Below are 27,320 nucleotides of genomic sequence, written 5' to 3'. Positions count from 1 at the left end.
ATCCCCTTACAACAGGAATATGCCTAACTGTGATTTTGCTGAACAAATTCACCCCATTATGTGAAGAATGACTCTATGTTATATCAAGAATGTGGAGCATTCAGAAAATTTTAACTGATTTGTGTCCTGGTCTTGGAGTAATACAGTATTTAAGGACATTTATAACTAGAGCATTCTGTAACCTTTAAAAACGCTTTATACATGCTATATAAACAGTGTGAGTTATTGATTGTAAGAGTTTTCCAACAATGTTTAGGTAATTCATCGTTTTTACGAATTCCATCCAACTTTCCCAGAACTGAGTTGTGGCCAGTTACCACAGTTGTTAGTTGTGTTTGCTGCTGATACCATGACACCCACGCCAACTTGGAAAGAACGGACAGAAGCAAACACCTCCTTCGACACGAATGCTGTCAGCCACCCACTATTTCCACTCAGTAAGCTGCAGGCTTCATCATGACACACTTGAATGAGAAGACCATGTGCCCGGTTCCGGGGTTTGAATACGGGTCGAGTCATTCATTGACTGGGGCCAAGAGCCCCCTAGTGGTGCGATCGAATTGTCAGCGTTCCGTCGAGAGTAATAACGTCTAAATTAGCCAAGGTTTCTAGGCCGACCAGTGCATAAGTAGAACCCCTAGGCTACCGCTACGTTTCGTTTACCAGCATTACGTTACATTTACGTCTACTCATTTCACAGTTGCTTTTCTCCAATGTATGAGGCAATTCAGGAAGTGACAGTTGCACCTCTCTATATAAGCAGAAAAACTGTTATTCAGAAAAGTGGAATGTCTACTGATAGGTATTTTACTTTGGAGGTGCATATGGTCAGATGTTTTTTGAGCTGGAAACAAAAGTATAAAAAAACTGCATCTGGGGAAATTAGTCCTCTGTATGTCTTGGATGGATGGATGGATGGATGGATGGATGGATAGATAGATAGATAGATTACGTTATACAAACAGTAGCGTTATATAAAGAGTACCGCTCATTGCTACTGTTTGTATAACGTTTTTGTATATACAGTTTTTTCGTGCTGTAATATTTTTGTATAACTAATTGTACAACTGTAACAAATTGTTCTGTGATGGTTTTTATTAATGTGCATGTAGCAAAATATAAGATTATACTTGAATGTGACTTAAACCTAGATCTGAAAGACATGCACTGTTTTTAGGATTAACTCTTTGACATTAACATTTTGATAATTAACTTATGCTAATTTTGATTTTTGCCTGATTTTCGTCATGTTCTTATCTAAAGCATTGCATCGGGACTTAAGAAACATGATTTTTTGTGATACGTTAAGAAAAAATGTAAAAACGAAGGGTCTTTTATGCATTTTCCAAAAGTGTGTCTATTTTGCACCGTCCAGTATTTCCGGTAAAAAGAGGAAAAGAATGATCAAATTCAATGAGGTTTCAAAAACAAAGGAAAAAATACATATAAATTAAACACGTAAATTAAACAGTGGTAAACAGCAGCATTCTTCATTTCAGTCACATACATAATAACCTTTGCTCAGAATGTCACTTAAAAACAGTAGACTTAATTATTATGGAAGAGCTCTAAGTGAAACTGTGAATGTGCACATGTTCAAAAACTAATGCAGTTTTCCGTCTCTTAGGAATCACATTAAAAAAAGTACAGGAACCCTTCTGGGCCGAGCCATTCAGGTTATCTTGTACAGCACTTCATTTTCAACGTTTAATTGATATGTTGTGGGCTTTCGAGAAGACACGGCAATCTCTCTCTGCTCTTGTTTTGCGCCATGCTGTCTTGCTTACATACCTCCTTTTCTACACATTTTCTTGTTGGGTTTCCTGGCACATTCCTTGGATATTCGTTTGACTGTAAAATGAATAGAAGACTACAAAATAACAGAAGGCTCTAGAAGATTAGCTGCCACATGCACAAATGGCACTGAAAACCCCCCATCTCCCTCACAGTCTTAAGCAATAATAACAAAAATACACCTGTCAAGAGAGTGAGGGGTGTGCTCAGTATTATAAAATAAACATGATTATCATAAATAAAATAATTACCTGCAACTTGGGATACAAGGAACCTATTTTCACATGCACTTCTATATATGACCCATTATACATACATGAAAGGAATGACAGAAAATAATTGTTCTGGTCATAGTGGATTTTTTGCAATGCAATATTTGTGTTCATGCACAATGTGTAGTTCCAGAAATAATTATGAATTACATATCATAATGCAAAGCAATTGCCACATGTGAAAGCATATATAATTGTTATCCCTTTTTCAAATGGTTCTAAATGGATATTCTTTCCTCTTTCCTCAGTTTACTTAAGGGAAAATAAAATTGCCAATTACTTTCTTAATGGGAATTATGCTAATTTGACTTTTTTTAAAGACACTGTAAATAAGGTTTACAGTCCACAATGTGATTGGACATTAGGTGCATTTTCAGAGTTGTGCATTTATGGTAACTGATAGGCTGGTCGCCAGCCTCACTACACATGGTAAATATGACAGCTTGTTCTAGCTGATGTCATTTCTTCAGGTTTCAAACACTGTCATACATTTGAAACAATATGATTTTATTCCATATATGCGGAAATAGGCTTTATAGCCCAGATACATATAGCCCAGTTTTGTTCATTTAACCTTTCAAGACTGCCGTGCTTTAAAAAATAAAAGGAATGCATTAGCACTACTTATATAATGTAGATGCAGCAGAAAGACAGAGTACATTTGTGTGGAGTTGATGTGGCCAGACATCATATTCTTGGACTTATTCCAGCGTTTCAGTTCTTAAGCTAAGTGTAGGAATGCAATATAGTTTCTTGCAGACACCAGTACCTGCTTTGATTTTCAGACTCTAATTCTAAAAACAGTGAGACAAATCAACAGAAACTGGACCATAAAGGGTCTTACATGGTGATTCCAGAGGCTTCAAATGTACCAGAAATAATTCTTCACCAGTCCCACAGTGTACCAAGGTCATGCATTCAAATCTACCTGATTTTAGGTTTTCATTCTTTGTTTTGAGGTCAGTTTTCTTTGTATGACTCGTTTAAGCTCTCTTTTCTTAAAAAACGAAAAAAAAAAAAAAAAAGGCCATAAAAGAATATAAGTGATAGTGTTATGAAAAGGAGTGGATGACACGCTTCATTAGGAGATTGAGGCAAGATGAAAAGAAAGAAAAAAGAGATGGGAGACACCGACACAGCATGCACCAGACAAGAGCTCATGCCGCAAATGCAAAAGAAAAGGAGGAATAAGACGTTTTTGGCTTATTTGGTATACCCGACACACTCACCATCCTCCGTTGGAACATAGATGTTTAAATAGAGGCAATCCTCATTCTGATCTTGTATGTACGTAGCTACTATATCCAGGTTAAAGGTGAACCACACGGGCATCATGATCTCTGGCACAGCATTGTGAATATTCTGAGGGCAGACAGGTGCAAAGTGAGTGGTGTTCTTGATGCCTGACCAGGAAGAAGGAGGTTCAGGAGGCATGAAGCGCTTCTCTCCGACTGGTGAGGCTGCGTACGGGACCCCCAAGTACTGGTCCACAGGCCCCAGGATCTCGCTGGGCAGGGGGACTCTCACACCTCTCAGTTTTCCGTACTGTGTGTTCACAGTCGGGTGGTAGCTCTGGCCCGAAACTGCTGTGAGGGACCAACTGAGACTCAGTATCCACAAAGAGATGCTGTAGTGGGAGGCTGCCATGGCTCCATGCCGGGTGCAGAGATGGGTGTGTGGCCGATGTCTCCTCCCCGCAAACCACATGGTCAGTGCAAGTGACTGTTCCCGCAGGGTTCCAGTACACGTGGGGCACCCTCTGCTAACGCCACCTGTTTTCTTCAGCCATCGAATCTGGCCCTCCGTGACCTTGTCATGTATTCGGAAACCAGCAAAGTTTGCCTTCTGCCGAAGCACGTTCTTCAACCACTGTGAGATTCCTGAGTCATTTATCCAACACTGCAAAAGAAAACATTTTTCAGTCAAATTAATGTTTTTTTTTTTTTTTTTTAAATAATAGAATACCCCAAACTATGCATATTATCATTCCATTTTAAACTTGCTCAGATTTACTGCGTAAAAAGAAGAAAACATAAAAATCAGAGTTGTAAATGTCAGTTACCTATAGACTTATGTGGAAGTAAATGTGTGATACAAACAATAGCTAACTATTATGAATAAATACAACAATTCATAAAAGATGCCATTTTTTTATTTGAAAAATATCACCATTCGCTTTTCTTACTTTGTTTTGCTTTGTCCAAGATAACTTATAACGTTACACATATCTAATAACTGACCAGTTCCCTCGATTCTGGTTTTCACTTACTGTACTTTATCTGACTTTTAATAATTTTTAAATTTCGCCATATCTACAGTGCCTTTGGTTCAGCTTGGTCGGGAGACCTCAGCCAACTGGCTCTAGCATCGGACACAATTACACACAGTTTCACAGCTTCCCAAACAACCAGAGTGAAAACCAGGACAAATAAGAAGAAACAGATCAAGTTTCAACTTTTGTTTCAGACCTTTGTTCCTTAATTATTACCTGGAGTGTTAATACAAGGAAAAAATAAGCTTAGTGTAGGATACTGAACTCAAAAGTATTCTTCAATAATAGCCAGTCAAAGTTTTAGAAAACTATAAACCATGGAAAATCAATGTCACAGTACACTTCAAACTTAGTCAGCAACCAAAAAAAAAGCAGTAAGAGAAACCACATGCTTTCAGAAATCACTGTTTCTAACTGATTTGGATACTAATTGAAAAACACATATTGGGAAGTACTGGAGTCCTATCCTGGGTGCGTCCCCTCCTCCTTCCGCCTTGCACCCTGTGTTCCTGGGTAAGGCTCCGGCTTGCCACGACCCTGACCGGGACGAGCAGTTGTTGACGATGGATGGATACTGGGAAGTATAAATGGTGGTTCTGAATGAAAGTCACACTATTGTGGTTGCTTGTATTTTTACACATCATTTAGATGTAACACATCATCTAATATGTCTGGTCTTTAAAACTTTTACATTGTTTAGCTGTAACTGTTAATGTGTTAGAGAAAATGAATGACGCCGACACTGTTTTGACATTGCTGAAAATGTACATTGTTGATGCACGCTGTGTGCTATGTCTGTCTTCTACTTTTGCCATGATGATGGTAAAAACTGAATAATTTGCAGATAATATTATTTGAATTCAGTGACATCTTTTCACATGCCATTTATCACAGGCTATAAAAGCAGCTGCAAATGAAAATATTTCAATCAGGTGAAGGACCATTCAAAGCCTCATTTATGGCCCCAGGGTGATGAAGATGCAGAACATAAATGTTTAAGCACTATCTCCGCATACCATCGTGCCTAAACAGCAATACAGATTGCCTTTTTTAAGCAAAATAAAACACAGTCCTGCCCAAAAATGATAAAACTTCTGTTGGTTGTTCCCAGAGTACTGAACACTAAAAATGTGTGTTAGAGGAGTTCATCACAAGTGGGCAAAAAATGAGAGGAATCATATTGAAATACAATGGTGCTGTTCATTTGATCCAGAGAGGCTCATTATTGGAGAGGTCAAAAATTATCCCCTGCTTTCAGTTAATCTTAATAATGATTTTCGACAAACTGTCAGCTAATATTTGTGAGTTCATATCTTAGTTAGCCACGTGTCCACAAATTTCTTACTATAATTTGTCATCAACAGCTGTATTGCGGTTTTGGGTTTGAGTGGTCAAATCTTGCACTGTTTGCATATTACAGAGTCTTCTAGAAGACCTATACAATGAGCAATAGCAACCAGGATGCCTTTTTCAGTAACTTGTGATTACTTGTAAATTCGTATTATGAGTTCAATAAAAACCATAAACCAGTTGAGGTTAATTTAGTATTAAACTGATTTCAGCACTGATAACTGAACCAGTCCAATTTCATTACGCATCCTTGTCGACCTGTGATCCTTCTATATTTCTGCTGGTTTTGTTCTAGAACCCTACTGTTACTATTTTGTCGCTTTTATCCAAAGTAACAAACTTTTTACCAGTTTAAACAGCTGGGCATTTATTAAAGCAATTCAAGGGAAGCTGCAGCAATGGGGAGGTACGGGAGTCAAAGCAAACTGTCAATATTACATATACTAAACTAAGGTACTGCCATGCCCACGCCGCCGAGCCAACGTGGAACACCTGGGGTGCGGCGCAGACTGATGCATAAAAAGCAGCGTCAGACCAGGAGCTGATGCGGAACCTTGTTCAGCCTTGTTAACTGCGACCTCCTTACTTCTCTACTCCTTCCTGATCCCTAAGCCCTTTCCCAGTCCCGAAACCCTACTCTTTTGTCCTTGTGCCTCCTTATGATCATCGACCTCTTGTCTGTGTACCGACCTTGCTTTCCGGATTGCCCCTTTAACGACGTTTGCCCCTCAAAGACCTTTTGCCTGTCCTGTGACGAAGTCTCTTGGTTTTCTCTTAATAAAGCCCTTATTCTGCTCTGCACTTGGGTCCGCCGCTTCCTTCCGGGACCAACCCTGACAGTTACCCATACACACGGCAGAGAAATGTAACCCACACAGTGGCACATACATGCAATACAAGGACGTTAGGATTAGCAATCCATCTGAAACAAGCACCTTTAGACTGTAGGAGGAGACCTTTCAGAGGGCAAGTGGGACATGCAAACTCCATAGATTGAGCAAAGATCGAACCTATGTCCAATCGTGCAGCCCAGGTGCTACGAGGCATCTGTGCAACCCAGGAACCTATTATAAATCAATGTCTTGAACAGCTCTGCTAACTGCTGCCTAAGGCAACTGCTCTAGCTAAAACAATGTGTGAATACAATACATCTTAGCCAAATCAAAATCTCACCTCAAGGGAAAACAGCTAGCATAAAGGAACAATAAATTGTTTTACATCTATCTACTCAGAAGCTGTACAGATGTAATCCTGCAGGTGTATGTTATTCAGAGTCTGTATTACATTGTCTATCAACCTTATTTAATCATGCATATCAGAAACATCACTAAAATTTAGACAAATGTATACCGCACTCCTTACCTTGTTTCAGTGATGTAACAACTTGTCAGGTATAGAAGGGAACGAAAAAAAGCTATATTACTCAGTGTAGGTATGCACAGTCTTTCTTGAATATTAAGAAGAAACCCCCTCCAACCCTTGGTTACGCACATGGCCTATAGGTCACGTTTTACACTCATACAGCATAATGCACTTAATCAGATTCACTGTCTGTTATGTATTTTGTATCACACATGATGTAGTGCTTTTTTAAGTTTCTTTCAGCACTGCAGCATAAAAAGTTTTTATCGTTATTTTTTAATAAAAAGGTGAAAGGCTATATAACAGAAAGGTCTTGAGGTCTGGTTACTCTTCAAGTATTTACTTCTAGATTTGACTGAGAAAAAATAGGATATACCGTATAAAATAATTTCATTTAAAATAAAATTCAATACAACTAAATTCATTGAAAGCTGTCAATAATGATTTCTTAAAAAAAGAAACTACTTTGAAACCTTACCATCTGCTGCTGTAGGGTAAATAAATAAATATACCTTCCACCACAAGAATTCACGTGATAACAGCTAATTTTCCTCTCAATGTCAGTATAAATAATGCCTTCTCAGTAAAAATTTAATGATTTGATTTTGTAACTCACAGTATATTTTCAGAAGCTGGATATAATGCATGTAACAAAATAATCTAATTAGCTAAAAAAAGCATATATCCAATTATTTATAGATTTAGCATCCAATATTTACAGGCAACTTGATCCTTAAGAATTTATTCATGACTTGGCTGTCCCTGGACAGAAATCATTTTGGAACTTTTATCCTGTTCAGTTCCTGCTGCACCTTATTTCAGCAATAATGACATAAACAGGCAACAAAAGGTAACTGGAGAGCCATTATGCAATTTTCCATAATGAAAAAGAGGCAAATTAACATGCACAGTGCTGGGGTAAGGCTGGATCTGGACTTTGTTGTGAGCTAAACACTACACAGAACTGTCAGAGAGTAAATAAAAAAAAATGAATAGTTAAAACATTAACAGCAATATATACAAAACAAAAGCAGTGAGGGAAATAACTGAAAAAAAGTTATCTATGCCGCTCATGCTGAACTCATATTTCAATCCTTGTTAAATGCACACATTTGAAACACCTGCAGCTTTACACGGATAATTCATTATTCAAACACATTTTTACCTTTTTACTAGACATGCCACAATTCACACGGTCAAAAGTTTTTGGATTGTAGCGAATTTCGAAAAGTTGTCAACGTCAAAACTTCAGAAACTTTAAGTGTTTAAACAAATGTTAAAGAGCAGTTTTGGTGACATGTAACAAATTACTGAATGGAAAATTGTTACAGAAGCTTCAGTATTTATTAGCAGAATGTTTTCAGAGGGCTGGTGTGCGAGGTCAGTTCAGCACTGTACCATAAGCCAACTTGCACAATGTAAGCACATCAAATTAATTGAAAAAATATCATGTCGAACACTGTAAAGGTTTGACAAACTAAATTAGATTGTCTATCTGATCCATTCAAACGGAAAACACAAAATGACAGGAATGAATTTCATATTTAGGCCAGATAGCAATGGGTGGTTTCATTGATGACTAAATAGAGTGCTTCTGGGAGGTGTCTAAATGGTGTTGATTCAATTAATCTCAGGTCTGTTAGGGTCTGGCTGGGAGAAGATTTGACAAATAAAGAGTTCAGCACAAAATAACAACGTGCAAATGTCAGCAGAGTTGAAGGCCAAAGGCAGTAGTTGAGTATCAGCTGTCTTTGGAGGATACTATATTATTTAGCCAAAAAGATGTTTTAAAATGCTCTTCAATAAATTGTAACTGATATATCTAGCTTCAGGTTGAAAACACAAAACTAAGAGCCTGAGTTCATTTCAAGCAGTCAGCCACACTGTTTAATACTAAAGTGGAGAAATAAACTTGTATCCCCTTGATTTCAAATGCATTTTATTTCCCTACTGTTTGTTAACATGTTATAATTCATAGTAAATTCTTAAAACACAGTTAGAGAGACCTCATACTGTCATTCATTTTATTTAGTAGTTTTCTTAGTTTGATATTTAGGACATGTAGCATCAAAATTTTCCTGGAAAAAAAGCATATGAAAAAATGCAATGATTTTTGCTCTTATTCAATTACTGTCAAATATGCAGGTCTTTAATTAAACTCCCAGCGTCATCTAGATTAGCTGTTTTTTTTAATGCAAATGTAACCATACAGACTGTGCAAAGGGAAGGAAGTACAGTGTCACTCCATGACATCAAGCGTTGTCTTTTCCATTCATCTCCTGCTAGAATGTTCCATTCTGTCAATCCACAGTGACTCCCACATTTATTATAGTCCTGCAACAGTATGAAACTTGACTCCAATCCCAGCCAAAGTCCATGACATTACAACCTGTACTCTGTCTTTCAGTTAGTGTGAAAAAGAAAAAAATTGAAAAAAAAAAGAATAAACGATGAATAAGACTAGGGTCTTCATTTTAAGTGGGGAGTTAAAAAGATGTTGTTAGTCTTGAGTCTGAGGAATAAAGAAAATGAGAGATGAAGGGGGTTCAGATGAAAAAAACTACAATGATCCATAAGGAGCGCACAGTGAAGATTGTATTTTAAAAAAAACAGGAAAAAATTCACACCACAGTACAGTGAAAAATTTCCATTATACTGCCATTTACATTTCTCAGGCGTATATGGACTGTGATATATTTTGTTGGCGCGTGCGTACACTGCTAATGTGCCCTGCTGTTATGGGATGGCTGGGCTGCAGTTGTCTATAGTCTACATTTTCTCTGACTGAATTAGGTTGGTTGGCAGTTACTGCTGCTCTGTATCAGTATTGCAGGAATGAATGACTAATGTCTGATAGAGTCTTGAGTTGGCGATATGGATTTCAAACCAAGCATTATGTCAGTCTAGCTGAGGAAGCAACGTCACAGAAGCAGAAAAACTATTAAGAAGTACACATGGTGCATGCATTCAGTCATCACCAGTGATCACTTGTCTAGTGGAGGGTTGCAGTGACCCAGAGCACATCCCGGAAACATGTTCAGTACAGCAGGGTCCACCCTGGACAGGACAATACAACAGGGCTTTGGTGTGTATCACTCTAGAATGACTAATCCACCTGAAACATGTCTTTAGAGTGTGTGAAGAAACACACAAGAAGAACATGCAAACTCCACCCAGACTGAGCCGCACTCCAACCAACATCTGAGCCCATGGCCAAGGAACGGTGAGACATAAGTGCTACCCTCAGTGCCAACATTCAACCCTAACTACCCTATACAATATGAATTATTCAATCAGTGTCATCAGAATTTATATTAAGCAGAAAATCACGTATTTCACAGTGACAGAAAGTGATGGATTTGTTCATTTTCATAACAAGATACCATGAACTTGGGGCAATATACCATCAAAGAACACCCGAGAAAGATGGGTACTAAGCAACAAAGAGTATAACATGGTCTTCAGCTAAGCACTAGAAGAAATGCGACACATATTTTTTCTCATTTTTATACATTTAAGCTGCAAAGTAAGAGTGTAACACCCTTTAGGATTGTGGATGACATGAAATGTGTTTTGCCTAATTTCTATTAATACTCCTAAATTAGGTCATTGATTTGGTGAGGGATTACTCCGGATTCTCGATGATGCAGCTATAGCATCCCGTAAAAACAGCCACACAAAGAGCTAAGATTGTTTTAAAGTTCAAAGTAGTTAAAATGATTGATACTGACAGACCGAAACCTTTACTTTGCTTGCTCCTGAAAGAAGGAGTCAGTAAAACATGTCTCCCTATAATACGGTATTAAGTATCCGATTTCATGTTAACTTTTAAATGTTTGCAATGGCAACATGGGTTATGATCCCAGGAGAGGTGTCAGATGTGAGTTAATTTTTTTATGGTTTTTACGAAACATTTTAGTTTTCATCCTTGCGCAGTATTAGTTTTTTTTTTTTTTTTTAAATTTTATTTAAAAAAAATTAGATATCCTTTTAAGACTGAGCATTTGGGAAACAAGACTTTTACTAACAATAAAATGTTTTCTTGCTTATCTGGAGTTTTTAACCAAAGCAACTGAGGATTTTTCCCTTTCGCACAGCAGGATGTTTTACTAGATCAATCTAGGTTAAGTAACTGGAGCAATCCAGGTTAAGTAAGGGTATTATGACAAGACTTCTCTGGGGAGCATTGCTGCGTACATCCAACTGCTCTGTAAGGCAGTGGGTAAAGGCAATGGGTAAAGTACTGCATTTAACAGCATAACTTCATCTAAACAAAGTGAACTTCTCAGCTGGGCACGGAAGATGAAATGATCCCACAGCGTTTCTCCGGAGCCCCATTGTTTGCATGTCCCATCTCCCTGCTTTTGCTGCAATTTTATTACATTTAAGGCAATCATTTATACACAAAACAGGGATTTGTTTCCCATCAAAAAGAAATCAGTAGGATTACATGTGTAAGGCTGAAATTTGTCAAGCACCGCATCGTCCTAAATATATGTGTTTCTGCGTGTATGTATCCAATATCAACAAGGGTGGTCTTTAGTCCATATTATTCTATGCTAAACACCGTCACTTTCTTCTATATAAGTATGTAATACAGTGCATTCTACCACGCGAAATCACTATTTTTGAACACTGAAAGGTTATTTTCCTGAAAATTGCAGAGTCACTCCGCTGTCTACTATCGTTCCTAAAATGTGCATTGTCTTTATCACACTGTCAAATGTCCGTCATAAGTTAGGGGAATTCACTTCAAAAGACATTTACAGGACAAGTGACCTTTCGGTGTTTTTGAGCAATGGTGCCACTGACATCTAAAAATCGAAAATGCTATTCATATACATAATAGTATAATTATTCAAAAATATTATCAAGTCATTCTGCCAATCATAGCATCCAGTGTGTGTGATTAAAGCCTTCCCTTTCCGTAAGTATTCAATGCATTTGCTGTGAGACAATTAGGCTTTGGTCCAACACGTTTTCTGTAGGGGATGAATACAACAGTTGGGTCTTGTGTGTATATAAGATACACCTGGTCACTGTGAATCTGTCCTGATTTGGCAAGGTAACAGGAACTCACCCGTAAAGATCCATAACTGCCCTTACCAAATATTTATTTTACTAGTATTAATTCATCATTGTATTTCATTCATTCATTCATATCAATACCATATCATATCAATAACTCCTTGCCCTAATGCAGGATCATGGCAGTCCATCATCACAGGGGAATCATACACATACACGTTCATTCCCACATACACAGTACAGCCAAATTAGGGCCACCAGTTCACTTAAAACACATCGCTGGACTATAGGAGGAGACTAGAGCACTGGGAGGAAACCCACACAAACACGTGGAGAACATGTAAACTCAAAGATAGATTTGAACACATTCGCAAACACAGAGTACTAGCCACTGTGCCACTATGCCAGCCTTTTTATTTTCTTAAAGAAATTGTCTACAGTGAAAATTTGTCAGCAGTATTTCATTAGATCTTTCACTACTTTTTTCTTTTTTAATACTGGACACATTTTTGCCAGTTTCCTTTTTTATCTCAAACTATTGACATTAGATGGAAACAAAAAGGAAAACATACAGTGTATTTTTGAAAACTATTGTATGAAATTACTCAAATCTATATTCATGTTAAATATGTTCACTAAATCGTATTTTTAAAAAAGCATAAAAACTAAACCTACACTAATAATTACTACAGTATGTATGATTTTGAAGTGTATTTAGGATACAATATATACACAAAGTATTCTTTTAGCATTTCTAAAAACACATCCATTTAAGATCTGAAAGCTTTTTAATTTGATTTTATTTCACCTTCCTGAAAGCTTGCCCTCACAAATATTTCTGCAGGTGTTCAGATAAAATGACTGTTAGTAGATTAAAATGTCAATGGAAATACAAACAAATGTAAGTCTTAGGAAGTCTTTAGGAAGTAGTTCATATTAAAAACTAGTGATGGGACCAATGACAGCTACACTTTTATCAATCCAATAACTGTTTTATGGCAATTTTGAAAGGAAAAATACCTTTGGTGGATGTGATTTGTAAGTAATTTATTAAGAAGAGTGTTTTCTTTCTGTGTTTAAGCTAAGAAATCTGTCATAAAGATGGGAATGCACCTGGAGGATGGCTTTTATTGCAGCCACGCTACACTGAGATAGACTTATGGTGTGTTCTTGTCCTCCCCAATAGATCTGATCACATTGCTCTTTAATGCATTTACAAATGTTGGCCTTCGTGGAATAATTTAAAGTCAAAGTGAAAATCAAACAGAAAGCAGAAAGAGCAGTTTAAGGGTTTCTTTAAGTAATCCTGGCATTTCCAGTAAACACCTTGGTGACTGGCACAGCAGAAACATTTTGTATTTAGATACTACAGAACCAAATTTATTGCTTGATCTAGGAAATGGCGTGTTATGTCAATTAAATAAAAATTTCATTACTTTACGTCTAAGTCTTCGATTGCCAACTGCAGTAGAAAACGTGCATTGTATAACGGAAAATTACATTTTCATTGCAAGGCATATTTGAAAGGCAATCATATTACATCCTCATAATAAAAGTTAGTTAAGACAGATTTATATTTTATGCTTCATATTTATAAATTATCTGATTCACTTGGTGGTTCTTGAGGGCTGAAATCTTTTCCCCATGAAAAATGTAAGCAAGTCACATCCTTGATAATGGAACTGAAATGCAACGTGGTTTATAATTTATTTAATATTATGACTTGAAGATGACACATTTTGGACAAATTATTTCTGAAAGCACTGTACACCGTATTTTTTTCTCCAAAAAAGTTAATGCCACTGGTATTCATATAAATCCTTTCTTGGTAAGAATCTTGCAATGGTGTGGGTATCTCTTAAGCATTTTTACATATTAGCATGCAAGTTTTTGGAAATAAATCACATGGAAAATGCATGATTTAAAACAGCTGTTGGGTATCGACTGAGTGGAAGCTGCATGCAGTACCTCGCTGTGGCTGAATGATTTCAATTTTACAGAAAACAGGCTCGCTCCCGCTCATCCAGTGTTCAGCTGTCAAGTGGAGTCTCTCTCACACACTATATTCTCCCTATCCAGTGTGCTGACACTTTGCAGACGGAGACAAATGAGGGTGCATCTAATGTTAAATACTCTCAATGGCTTGCACATTTTTCCCAAGACCAAGGACTGCACTTGATTTGTGTCTCAGTTCTGCCGTGTGATTTGTGAAGGAGAATTTGATGTTTAGTCTTTTGACAACGTAAAAAATGTATGGGTCGTTCTCTTGCAATATTTTGACCTACATGAGCATTCAGCAACCACATTATCATTTAGTTTGACAATTCCGGGTGTTCCCAAACAATGAATTTTCTACCATATTTTGAAATTCCATGCTCAATAAGCCACATTAAAAACATTTTTCCAAGACATTTTACAGAAGAGGGAAACGACCCAGAGGAGTGAAACTTCTATTTTCCTATACAAAGAACAACTGAAATAAACAAAATGTTTTCCCTGCCATTTTTTGGATGGATGGATGGATGGATGGATGGATCATATTGTGCAAACTGATTCTAAAAGGACATTTTTAGAGGTAACTGACTACATCCATACCTCACATAATAGGGTCCTCAACAATGAAAAAGTGGTACAACAGCTTGTGAGAATATATAGTACCATTTTTTCATACAACAAGCTAATATTTCACTACAATGGCATGTGCCCTTCACGTAATCCTGACATAACAAAGGATTCAACCCCACAAACACAACCCAGTAAAAATAATTCCGACAACACAATTCCTGTCCCTGATCATCAGTTCAGCGCAGTTATTCAACACAATAGCAACACGGTAGATACAAAACAAACATTTGCGTGAGCATCTAAGAACTCACTGTCACTCAACATCAACAATTTACAAACTGAGTTATGAACATTTTTCCAGTCTCAGATGTGTTGAAAATTTGAGGATCTAATATTTTGCGTTCTCATACATACATCCTTATTTTCATTCACTTTGGTACTTTATTAATGTTTATTTTAGTTTCATCATTCACAACAAAAACACTAGGGGAAGCTAATTTAGAAATAAAACTGCTTCTAGCTAGTGGTCAGGGTTTTGCCCAGGAATCGGAAGGTTCTAGTAGGTATCCGCAGTCTAGATGCAGTTTCCTTAAGGGACTTCCTTGAATTGCTCCAGTAAAACACCATGATGTGTAAATGCATAAAAAGTAACTGTCTCTATACAATGGTGACAATTCCTATGAAACTTGCACTCCGATAATGGAACTGGTTTGACAAGGAGGACATCTACATTTATTCATTTAGCTGATGCTTTTCTTCAAAGCAGCTTACAACGTTAAGCTACCTACAAGTATTTATCCATTTATACAGCAAGGTAATGTAACATTTAGAAAACTGGCAAAGGCAAAACATGTAATCATACATATGCCTCTTTAATACAAGAGACAGACGAGATGAACTGCAACCCATGGTCGTGTGAAACTGTGGATTTCAAGAACAGATTGCCAAAACAATCGCTGTGCATCCCTTTGTCACACAACATCTTCTTCCTTTAGGTATCATGAAAAACTGACAGCTTTCTAAATGGTTACGACTATGTATGGCTGAATGTGCACATAAAGCATCTGGAAAGCCAGCTGTAATAAAGTGTTAACAGCTAATGGGTGGCATGGTGGTGTATTGGGTAGTTCCTGCTGCCAGGGTGGTATAAGAGAACATGGATTTGATCTCCACTCAGCCTGTGTGTTCTCCCTGTGTCGGTGTGGGCTTCTTCCCACAGTTCAGGTGAATCAGTGACTCTACAATACCCCTATAATGTGTGAATGTGTGTGTCTGTGACTACCTTGTAACTGGACTGGTGTCCCATCCAGACTATAACCCCCCCAGCCTTTCATCCAATGATTCTGGGATATGCCCTGAATTACTGCAACCCTGTGTAGTTATTAAAATTGGATGGATGGATGGATGGATGGATGGATGGATGGATGGATGGATGGATGTTAACAGCCGAAATACAATCAGACGAGAGGTAGAACTTTTCGGGTAATACTGACCATAGAGTCACACTTACATTACTAAAATAAATGAATCCGATATGGAAATTTACAAAAGCGCTAGAAATGCCTGATGGTATTTTAATATTTTTGATTCATAATATAAGTTTTTGTCAAACAGGAGCATGACTTAAAATAAATAATATTGTGCAAAATAGTTTTTGGACTATTGCATTTTTCTCTTGTGTTATTATCAATACGGTCACCAACTGCTGCAGGCAGATTTGCAGCTGCCGGTCATCCTAAATTGTAAATCTAGGACAGAGGTGGTATATGACTGCCAGACAAATGCTGTGGGCATTGTTTCAAACTAATATTTCTGGATTAAGATGTAGGCGTCTTCTACAGACTGCCAATTTGCTAATGTGCCTGGTCCTCCTCTAAGAGACAGCTTTAATGCTGATTTTAAGTAATTCAAAGAGTGACTCATAAATCTTGTGTGTCCAGACATTAGTCTGACCAAAATACATTAGTCACACAGTCAATCTTAGGGGCTTAACGTGATGAAAAATAAAAATTATGCACCTCTCATTTCAGCATAATGTGTAATATTGTTACGTTTAGGAATCAGTTACCACGTGTCCCGAGGAAGTCTTTAGTATACCTGAAACATTTCTCAGAATAGACGCTCCCAAGACAGGCTCAATGTAAGTACAGTGTTCTGATGTCGCCCAAGGTGACGTTTTTGGCTGCCAGAATTTCTGAATCAAAAAATCCCTCCTTTCTCTCATTTATTTAAAAACTGTCTCTACATATTAGATAATGAACAAAGGCAGAGAAAAATTATGACTAAAATGCTGAACTGAATACAGGGGATATGGGTGTCCTCTACTATCATATTTTCATTCAATACTGTCCCACATTCAAAGTTTTTGAAAGGTTTTTTTTGTGATTTTAACCTTAGTGATTAGTCTGCATGCTTTCATATGGATTATTCTTTTTATAGCTTTGTAGCAAAAGGCAGAGATTCAACTTAAATATTGAGAAAAAAACTAATTACACCGGTATATGCAAAGTTATTGAAATCAAGGTTAATGTTATTCTTACCTTTCCTACCATCTTTTCATATTTTATATCACAGTACTTAATGCACAGGAATGTTGGCTAAGTGCTCTATTAGAAACATGGAGCAGAGCAGTGTGCAGCATATTAAGAAATATTTTAATAAACAAAGTAAACTATGAGCAAAAAAAAAAATCTCCTTTAAATATTGCATAATGCATGTATTTGGCACTCCTTTAGAAATTCCCAACACAATTACAGGGCAGATGTGAAAAACCTTATCAAACAAGGCTCTTTCAGAGACTGAGTGAGCAATGGCTGTCTGAGGTATAACCAGGGGGCACACAACTTTGACAAAAGTTCAAAATGCACTTTCACGGGTTCCAAATAGTTCAAGATGTGCACTTCAAAAGCAAAGAACAAGGACAGAATATGTCAGTGAACTCAGGATGATAGTGTGGCTATGAGTTCAAAACAACCTTCCAAAGCGGATAAACAAAGGGATAAACAAATTGTGTATGTACCCAAAATGCCAGAATGCAGCTGTCACTGGCTGTTTCTCTGAGGACCTCTACACCATGGGTGTAGAAGGTACCGTCAGTCCTCACATGAACACACACACACACACACATTTTCAGAACCGCTTGTCCCATACGGGGTCACGGGGAACCGGAGCCTACCCGGCAACACAGGGCGTAAGGCCAGAGGGGGAAGGGGACACACCCAGGACGGGACGCCAGTCCGCCGCAAGGCACCCCAAGCGGGACTCGAACCCCAGACCCACCGGAGAGCAGGACTGTGGCTCAACCCACTGCGCCACCGCACCCCCCTCACATGAACATAAATGAATAATAACTATTCATACGTTTTTTTTCTTTTCCCATTTGTCTTAGGAACTTAGAAATTTGTTAGAAATTCATAGCGTACTTTTAAACAAATGCAATACAAAGTAATTTAGTGGAACTACACAATTCCTTTGACACCTATTTGACACAGTAACCAGATTGTCACAGACAAGACAAATGAGACTCTAAATTAAGATAAAACATAATAATCCATATAATGTAAACTTATGTGTCCAGTTTTGCCATCTGTATTTATGTATAAAACAGATTATCTTGGGGTACAACTGTCAACCAATCACCACTTGGTCACAAGTTGGATTTGACATATGTGGCACCAGCTAGACAGACCTGGAACACCCAAACGTTCTGTGCGGGTTTACTGGAGGACAGCTCAGTGCAATATCAATTCAACTCCTATCTCTGAGAGAATTTCTCCTGTGAGTGAGGACAGGGACACTGAGTCTGAGCTGACCATGCTGAAGAATTTTTTCATCCACAGTTGTGGATGCAACTTCTAGAAGCTGTGATTTGTGGGCAGTTGGTGCCTCCCTTAGTGGCAATCTTAAGACTTGCTGATGAACACCAGAAGTGAGGGAAGCTTTTAAACTGAAGAAAATGGTCTTCTGGGCAATGCTTTCTGTCAATCTCCTAATTTAGCCAAGAGGTACCAACAGGCCAGGAGGGCTGGAGCAAAGGCAGTTGTTTAAGTGAAAGCTCAGGAACGGAGGAGCTTTGACAGGATGTGGAGAAATCCTGTGAAGTGGCCTCAAGGTTGTTCTGACAAACGACTGGGTGTCTTAGAAAGCAAAAGTGTTATCCTGTGCAGCTTTTGCCATGCAAGGATGGGGAACTGCTAACTACTCCCGGGAAAACATTTTAAGGAACTCCTAAATTTAGTCGACATGCCATCCTACCAGAAGGCAGTGTTTGACATCTCCGGTGCAGTGAAACCCATCACTGTTCTGAAGGCACTAAGGTGGTGCAAGGCATCTGTAGTGGTAAGGCTTCAGGGATTAAATGAATTTAGCCTGAGATGTTAAAAGCACCAAATGGTGTGGGGGTGGCGTGGCTCAGGCATCTCTTCCATGTTGCATATAACGCAGATCAGGTACCTCTTGATGGGCAAGCTGAGGGGGTTGCCCTTATATAAAAGAAAGAAGAGAGCATGGGAATATGCTAATCCAGTCTACATATGAAAAGAGTGGGCTTTTCTCTGCAACTTCATGAGTGATTGAAAAGGGCAACACAAAAAGGCCTACCGATGCAGTTAGGGTTATGGCTTGACGTGCAATCACTGTGACCCTCTCCAGTACAGGGTGAATTAAACCGACACACTGACTGACTGACTGACTGCCTGGGTGGGTGGGTGAATAGTGTGAGCTCACGGGCTGTACCACCATAGCAGGCTTGGAGCTTCTGTACATTGACACATAGCTCCCCACAGTCCACCACTGTCTGAAATGAAATAATGAGGACCAGCTGCAGTTCATTGAGCATCAAGAGGGAAATTAAAGGAGCTGGTCTAAGGACTTTGAGAGGAGGCCAGGGAAGTACTCAGCCAGTGGTTCTACTTAGCAGTTTGTTTTTTTTTTTTGGAAGGGTTTACACTCACTTATGAGTTGCACTGCAAAGCTTATTTTGGGTTTTACTTTAAAGAGGTCATGGCCCCATTTTGAGTTTTCAATAAAGGGTCTGTTTTATGGGAAGATCCCTGCTGTCTGCTGCATCTGTTCTGCCTTTGTGGCTGCCTCTGTCCCAAAACCAGCCACAAAATTATGTTCTTGATTTATTTATTTATTTCTTTTTATTTCACATAGTAAATCTAGTAGGATTTTTAAAAATACATCCTTGTGTATGAATAAGTATTGTACTTTTCTATGGTGATTTTTTTTATGTATTTATACAATGGTGCTTATAGTTTATCTGTAAGATATCATAAAAGTTTTGAAAATCTTTATTATATACTTGTATAAGGACCTTCCTCCAAGGAAGATCTGAAGTTATATAACTGTCAATATAATTGCATCCCAGGACCTGGGAAGCTTTTGGAACTTGGTAAACAAGCAAGAAAGTACAAGAAAGTACTGCAGACCACGAGATGAGAACGTTACTGAAAATCAAGTTGAAAAGCATGTGAATGATCAAATCTGACAAGAGATTATATACAATATATAATTTTAAGACTAGTTTTGTGGCTTATTAAAATGATGATGATAATAATAATTTAGCGTGACACAAAATTTAGTAACCAATTTCACAGATGGTTTGTTGTTTTACCCAAGCATTTATTATTGTTCATTCATTTTTACATAGTGTACAGACAGTGCTTTAAATTTTTTGGAGTGAGCAGCAGGTAGAATAGTGGTTAGTTAGAGTTACTGGCTGGCATTCAAAAGACCTGGATTTGAATCTCCACTCCCACTAAGGAACCCCTGAGCAAGACACTTACTCTGAACAGCTTCAGTAAAAATTACCCAGGTGTATAAAATAATTGCAAGCAGCTTAGCATAAATAAACATATGGAGAAAACTGATAGCTATATAAAAAAATATGTAAATAACATTTACATGCAAAATAATGAAGGTTCTAAATATCAGGAATGTGTCATATAATTTCTGTCCAATGGCAATACTTGCAGTTTTAAGGTTGAATAAGTACATGTTCAATAAAATAAAATATTCATATTTACATTTATACATTTTGAAGACATTTTTCTTCAAAGCAATGATGACAAAAACAATCCTGAAGAAAAAAAATAACAGTCTAGTCATTTCAGAAACATACAAAATATGAAGTGATTGTTTATTTCTAGAAATGTTTATGGATTCTTACAGGTTCCTTCTGATGATAGCAATATCATACCTGTACATACATAGAATGTCTAGTGACTATTTTTGTATATTGTGGACTATTTTTTGTATATTGTTTACTTTATATTTTTTCCTTTATTCACATATTCTATCTTCTCATCTGTGTCTTGTCACTGTCATTCTGTCTGTGCTGTGGAAGTTTCTGTCACCAAGACAAATTCCTTGCATGTGTGAACATACTTGGCAATAAAGCTCGTTCTGATTCTGATTCTGAATATCGGCATGGACAACTTTGTTACATTCAATTTAGCAGCGTTTATTGGAGTATTATCGTCTTGCAGTGTGGGACATCATGAGGAAGCATTCGGTTTGAGTACTGGAAAATCATGTGAAAATAGTGTGTACCTCAGGCTGTATGTGGTCACCAGAAATAATTTTATGTTCCTAGAGCATTATACCACCAGGCAGAGCATCAAATGTATCCTACAAGACTGCTGCCCAGACTGTGACAGATTCACCACAATGTTTAAGATGCAGAAAGTAGAGAAAACTTGCTTTAGTTTTCTCCAAAAATAAATCTGTCTTCCCATATAAAGAAAAATAAATAAAATAAAATAAAATGTTACTATTACTCCTCATTGTTCAGTGGTCTAGGTATTATTTCTAGGTGTAAATACCGACATACACACACACACACGTGTGTATATATATATATATATATATATATATATATATATATATATATATATATATACTGTATATGTAGGTGGTTTTGACCTTTTTCCCATTTCCATATTAAATGATTTTAGTTTTTATGCCCATCAAATTCATGTGTATTTACCACACATTTTGCTATTCTCTTCATAATTTGCAAGAAATTTTCACAGCAAAGATCATGTACTCTAGTGATTATATTTAGTGAAATGACAGACATCAAGGTTATCATGAATACTTATGTCCATGCATTGGTTAGAAAGTCTCATGTCTATATTTTCCCATGAAAGTCATTCAGGACTTCAGTTAAAGATTTGTCTGTCTTTTATGTCACATATAAAAGCCTTACTGATTCGAAAACCCCATTTAAAATCAGGCATTTGTCTGACAAAATGACTGGATCATTATTGCTGCTATTGTCTGGCAAGTCATTACTATGTTAAGTATGAAAAAACTCGTATGTGCTTCACTTTTATGGACTTTTTTGAATGAAAGATATGTAGGATCAAGTTCCTTTTGTACAACTTTAATGTGTACTTAATGAAACTGGACTATAATATCCTAAAATGGCATTAATGAAAAATCCTGAGTAAAATTTACCAGTGGCACACTTCACAGAAAGTGTCATTGCTGGAGTAATTTTGGCTTATTTCCGTTGCCTTGGTTGTCTCCAGCAAAATGTCATTTAGAATACTTTAGTTATTTTAGCTTTTCCATCTGCTCTGCTTGTTAGAATTTTCTACTTATGTACAATCAGCCCCTGTATGCATGATCTTACTCCCACACTTCCAAGAATGAGTCCATAGACATCATGCATCGTAATATTACATTTAATTAATTCACAGGGACTCTAAAATTAACGCAGGTTGCAATGGAAGTTTAAGTGAGTATCTCTAACTTGTTTGTGTACCTTTAAAAAAAATTGTAGGAAGGTGATCAGGAATCGTCATTGAGTTTTATGCACCTACTCGTGAGATAAACATCGGTGCATAAAGTGGAAAGAAACAAACCAAGTTTACTTAAGAATCACACGTCTGCAACTATGTCTCTTTTTCTCCTAATGTAATGCACAAATTGTGTTTCTGAGATGTATGCCGCTTAGGAGGAAAGCGTCTGCTAAATGAATAAATGTAAATGTAACGTAACCCTAACTCTAACGCTAGCCAAAAAGAACAAAAATTCAAGATCTGGGGTCAACCATGTAAAGCTGAGACCATATAAGTCAAATATACAGCAGATGTGACTACACTGAATTTTCACGTTGAATATTCATTAGTTTGTTATCTGTTTACCACTCTGAGAACAAAATAAAAATGCAAAGAGAATGGAGTATACTCTCATAAAATTTTTAAAGGTAATCTGAAAACTGACATTGGTGGTTTACTTCTACAACTGATTCAGAAAGAAAACGGAACAAAATCAGTCAGACAAACAGCTCTACACCCTATTTACTGTATTACTTGCAATTAGCTGTTACAGTCCTTGGATAACAATAAGAGTGTATTGTATGTACTATTTGGTATCTGACATTGCCATCGTCTTCACACGAAGCTGATCTTCATTATAGTCACAAAGAAGTCATTAAGAGACAGAGCAAAATATGCAGTACATTTCCTGTTAACGAAACTGCTGCTGTTCTTCCCCTGTATACCTTTGCATAGCAACTGGCAGTTGACAGTACATTTTCAGACACAAAATCGCCATCTGTTGCACTGAGGTTCCACTGGATCTGCTTCAAGTCATCTTTAGTGAATCATCTCATCACTTACCTCTATATCTGACTCAAAAAACACATATAATGTGTAAATTAATTCTGGTACCAAACACCATAACCTATTGGCAAATTCAGTACATAGAGAGTAGGAGCCAATGCACACGAAACAAAACAAAAAATTCTACTGGAATTACGGCAATTAAATCGTTCTCTCCTATTTAAGAATGTATAATGCAAATCTGATTCTAATAAGTTCCCATGACATCAGAAGTCATGAAAGTATGGCACGGAGGTTCTCGGTTCTGGCTCCGTTGTGGTGGAACGACCTTCCCCTCTCACTCAGAACTGCTGAAACTCTGTCGACATTCAAGAAGGGTCTGAAAACTCACTTTTTCCGGACTCACTTCGCCCAAGATCTCCCCAGCTCATGTATGGTGTAAATGTTCATGCACCGTAACTTTATGATCATCCCCAGTTAGGCCTTTACACAGCCGCTACTCCGACATTGTATGTGAGTGTTTGTTTTTGCAGGAGGTTATCAGGATTCATCTATCCTGCATTTTATGCACCTACTTGAGCGATGAACATCGGTGCATCAAGTGGAAAGTAACAGACTAGGTTTACTTAAGAGTCACATGTCTGCAGCTATGACTCTTTCTCTTAATGTAATGCACAAATTGTATTTTTGCTGAGACGTACATCGCTTTGGAGAAAAGCGTTCGCTAAATGAATAAATATAAATGTAAGATGTAAGTATGAATTTTAGCATGCGTGTCATAAATCGAAGGACAGTACCGTACAAGAAAAAGTTGCTAAGAAGCATGCTGAGTCAAGTTCCCTGACTTAGTGACACAGGCTTCACAGGGAAATTTATTACAGTACCTGAAAGTTTTGAGTATTTAAACAGGCACAAAGGTTCCCTTCAAACTAAATTGTACAATGAAATGTGTCAGGTATCACAAGTGGCGGTGGCTTCAAATACCGGATCAGACAGGGCGTAGAGACGATCTCTCCCCAGTTCAGTGTATGGTTCAAATAACAGACACGGCAGCTTATATGCAGCGATATCTCTATATGGGTGATGTGAGTACAGTCTTAGCATATGCATGCATGCTGAACAGTGTTCACACCTCAGGAAAGCTCAACTGCACTGTCAGTCAAACGAGAGCCACATTTTTCCCCATTACAAATGTGGCACCGGGGCTCTCTGACACTGCAGGAGCAAGCAAGAGGCAGAAGGACCACAGGTGAACCAGAGTAAGCGGAGAAAAGTAAAAAAACACATAGACCATGCTGGCTTTTATATGTGGTCATTTATATCTGTACCCATTTGTGTGTCCGATTTTCAAAAAAATTTATCCAGGATGAAAACGGTCCAAACAAGAAGTGCTTTGCAGTGGCTTAGCGAGTAGGGATCTTATGTCTGGGTGGCGGGAGAGGATATGGGTTTGATCCCCAGTCATTCTGTAAGGAGTTTATATATTCTCTCTCTGTCTATGCAGGCTTCCGCTGGGTACTCTAGTTTCCACCCACACTCCAAAGACATGTGTTCAAGTAAACTGGTAAACTGGTAATTGATGTTACCAATAGGGTGCGTTCCTCTGGTGTTTAGACGAGTGATTTGTACTACTGTAGTGTATCTAGCATTCTAAGTCACCTTGGGTGAAAGGGGGCCAGCTAAGTATTCCACTGTGTTCACTGGAAGTCACTTTGGAGAAAAGTGTCTGCTAAATGAATTTAGGTCATTTTTGAGCAAGTCTGAGTAACTCTGAAATGCCAGGTGCTGCATGAAAACACACCGTAGGGTGATCCTTGCTGAATCATTCCTCCATCTTCAAGCGGCATATTGAAGGACTCGTTTGTTTAGCAACGGAGAGCCTGAACTATTTTTTTGCGATTCTTAAAATTGCGACCTTAGGCACAATTTCAGCCACATTAATGGAAAGAGTCTGAACTCTGCAGCAAGTAGTGCACTGCTTGATGGCCACTTCTGGCTGCTGAATCCATTCTGGGTCACTGCACAACTTAATGGGCCAATATTGCCATGACATGCCAAGATATGCCTCAAGTAGGACACTGAAAATACCTTCCTTATCTTCTGGAGTAACTAGAAAACAATTTCCCTACAACAGGCACCTGTTCTAGACACACTTTTGTTCAGATCAGCATTTATATTTCCATTTTAACATTCCTGACTTAATGTAGCCGAGAGAACAGGGCCTGGTTTTGACCACGCTTGAGACTTTACGGGTCACTGTGAGAGTAACCTGATTTTTGAGCTTTTCATTTAATTTCAGGTGAAATTGATTTAAATCATTTCATTTCGCACATACTTTTCTCCAAATTGACACTTCAGGTAATGCACCAAATACAGTACAGTACAGTACAGTTCGGTATATAGTACAGGCTATACACTACAGTGAACTCTCCACAATTATTCACCCGACTGTATCGCACAGCAGTGTAACACATGCATTCACTCACACATACACACACTATGGGGAATTTATATTGAGCTGCATCACACCTTTTTGGACTGTGGGAGGAAACCAGAGCACCCAGAAAAACAAAACAAAACAAAAAAAAAAAAAACATGCAAAAAGCAGAGAACAAACAAACTTTATAATGACATGAAGTCAGATTCGAATCCATGCCTGAGTGCATAGGCCATACACTGTAAGACATTGATGTTACCTGCTGCTCTACAATATCAAGCAAACGCAGATACCTTCGTACATGAGAACTTGTGGTGAACAAAGTCTAAAATGGAGAGCGGATGAGTGCATCTGCATTACAATATTGCACCCTGCTCTGTACCTAACAGAGTATTGCCGGTGCAAACACCCAGCATGGCAAGTGCCCCGAGGCTATGGAAGACACGGTCCTGGATTCATTATCCCAACTCAGCAGGCATTTGTTATCTGTGAAAAGAGTAAAACGGTACATAAAGGTAGTGGTGAAATTCCTGCACCCTGCACACATCAACAAAGCCTCGTTCAGAGGCGGGGAACAGTTTATCTCATCTGTTAGCAATGTTCAATCTTCCATCTAGTTCTATCCCGCATGACAAGGGACAGCACCACCTCAATGCAATGTAGAGATCCATCACATGCTGGAATGGGATGCGTCTGTGAATTGAAATAAAAATAAACACTAAATGACACCACTTCACATTTTTCGCATTGAATCATGCAGCGAGGCTAACTGGTGAGAACCTGAGGTGTTACTTGATTATATCCAAGTACCATTTTACACCTGTGCTGCTCAGCCTGGACAGGGCTATCTTTTTGTTGGATTACTGCACCCACTGCAGTAATCAGAATATTAAGCAAGCATACGTGGGATGTGCTGAGATGAGGTTTTCCTGTAATAGAATTTTCTCTACAGAATAATTTTCAAAATAAAGAGAATTTAGTGAGCTGAGCATCTCTTTTTTAGTATTTATACTGGTATTATACTTCTCTCCATAGGAACCTTAAGTGTTAGTCAAGCTTATCGTTAATTGATTGAGAGTAAAAAGAATAACCTCCTGTCAAAGCTCAAAAAAGATCCTCAATATTTGGCACTGAATACTTATCTGCTTATTTGCTGTTAACATTCAGAGCTGTGTGATCTTTTTCTCACTGCTCTTCTTTTTTAGTGTGACATTTCAGCATCATGAAGGAACAGCCTGTCTCGGTACTGCTAAAGGTACCCGATCTCTTCCTAAATGATGGCAGATATTTGGCAAAAAGTCTTGCATTCTGCTTGATTTCACATAGTAGATAATATTCACATTTAGCTCCAAAGCTCTTTCTGACCTGTTAGTTTAGAACAATCTCATGCTGTCTCCTCCGTAAGTGCAGAAACGTCACTTTAAGGCATCTTGTCTACTCTTCCGCAGCTTCCGGTACTGTCTGCAGTGACAATGTGACTGGCAGTTGATTCATTTGACCAAGAAATTTGCGTTAATCGATTTTACAGCTGCAGGCTGCTTCTGGAAAACGCCACAAATTGACTACTACTCAGAACGTTCTCAAAACCAAAACACAATCTCCTCTTAACTATGCAATGTATCAGGTACAACTGCTGGTCTCTGAGTCTTACATCAAGTATGTGT

At 38.0% G+C, this 27,320-nt stretch overlaps 1 protein-coding gene across 2 annotated transcripts in view; it reads right to left on the bottom strand.

Annotated features, from left to right (window-relative positions):
* The window catches only part of LOC108934200 (neuroligin-3-like), a 130,929-nt gene that overhangs the window by 91,215 nt on the left and 12,394 nt on the right, over positions 1–27,320 (bottom strand). For both annotated transcript variants that reach the window (XM_018751753.2, XM_018751754.2), the window contains exon 2: positions 3,296–3,965. In XM_018751753.2, the coding sequence (XP_018607269.1) occupies positions 3,296–3,773 (478 nt within the window). In that variant the 5' untranslated portion in view covers positions 3,774–3,965. The remainder of the gene's footprint in view (positions 1–3,295; positions 3,966–27,320) is intronic.

Source organism: Scleropages formosus, chromosome 4, assembly GCF_900964775.1.
Source record: "Scleropages formosus chromosome 4, fSclFor1.1, whole genome shotgun sequence".
NCBI lineage: Eukaryota > Metazoa > Chordata > Actinopteri > Osteoglossiformes > Osteoglossidae > Scleropages > Scleropages formosus.
This window is presented reverse-complemented; position numbering and strand designations above follow the sequence as displayed.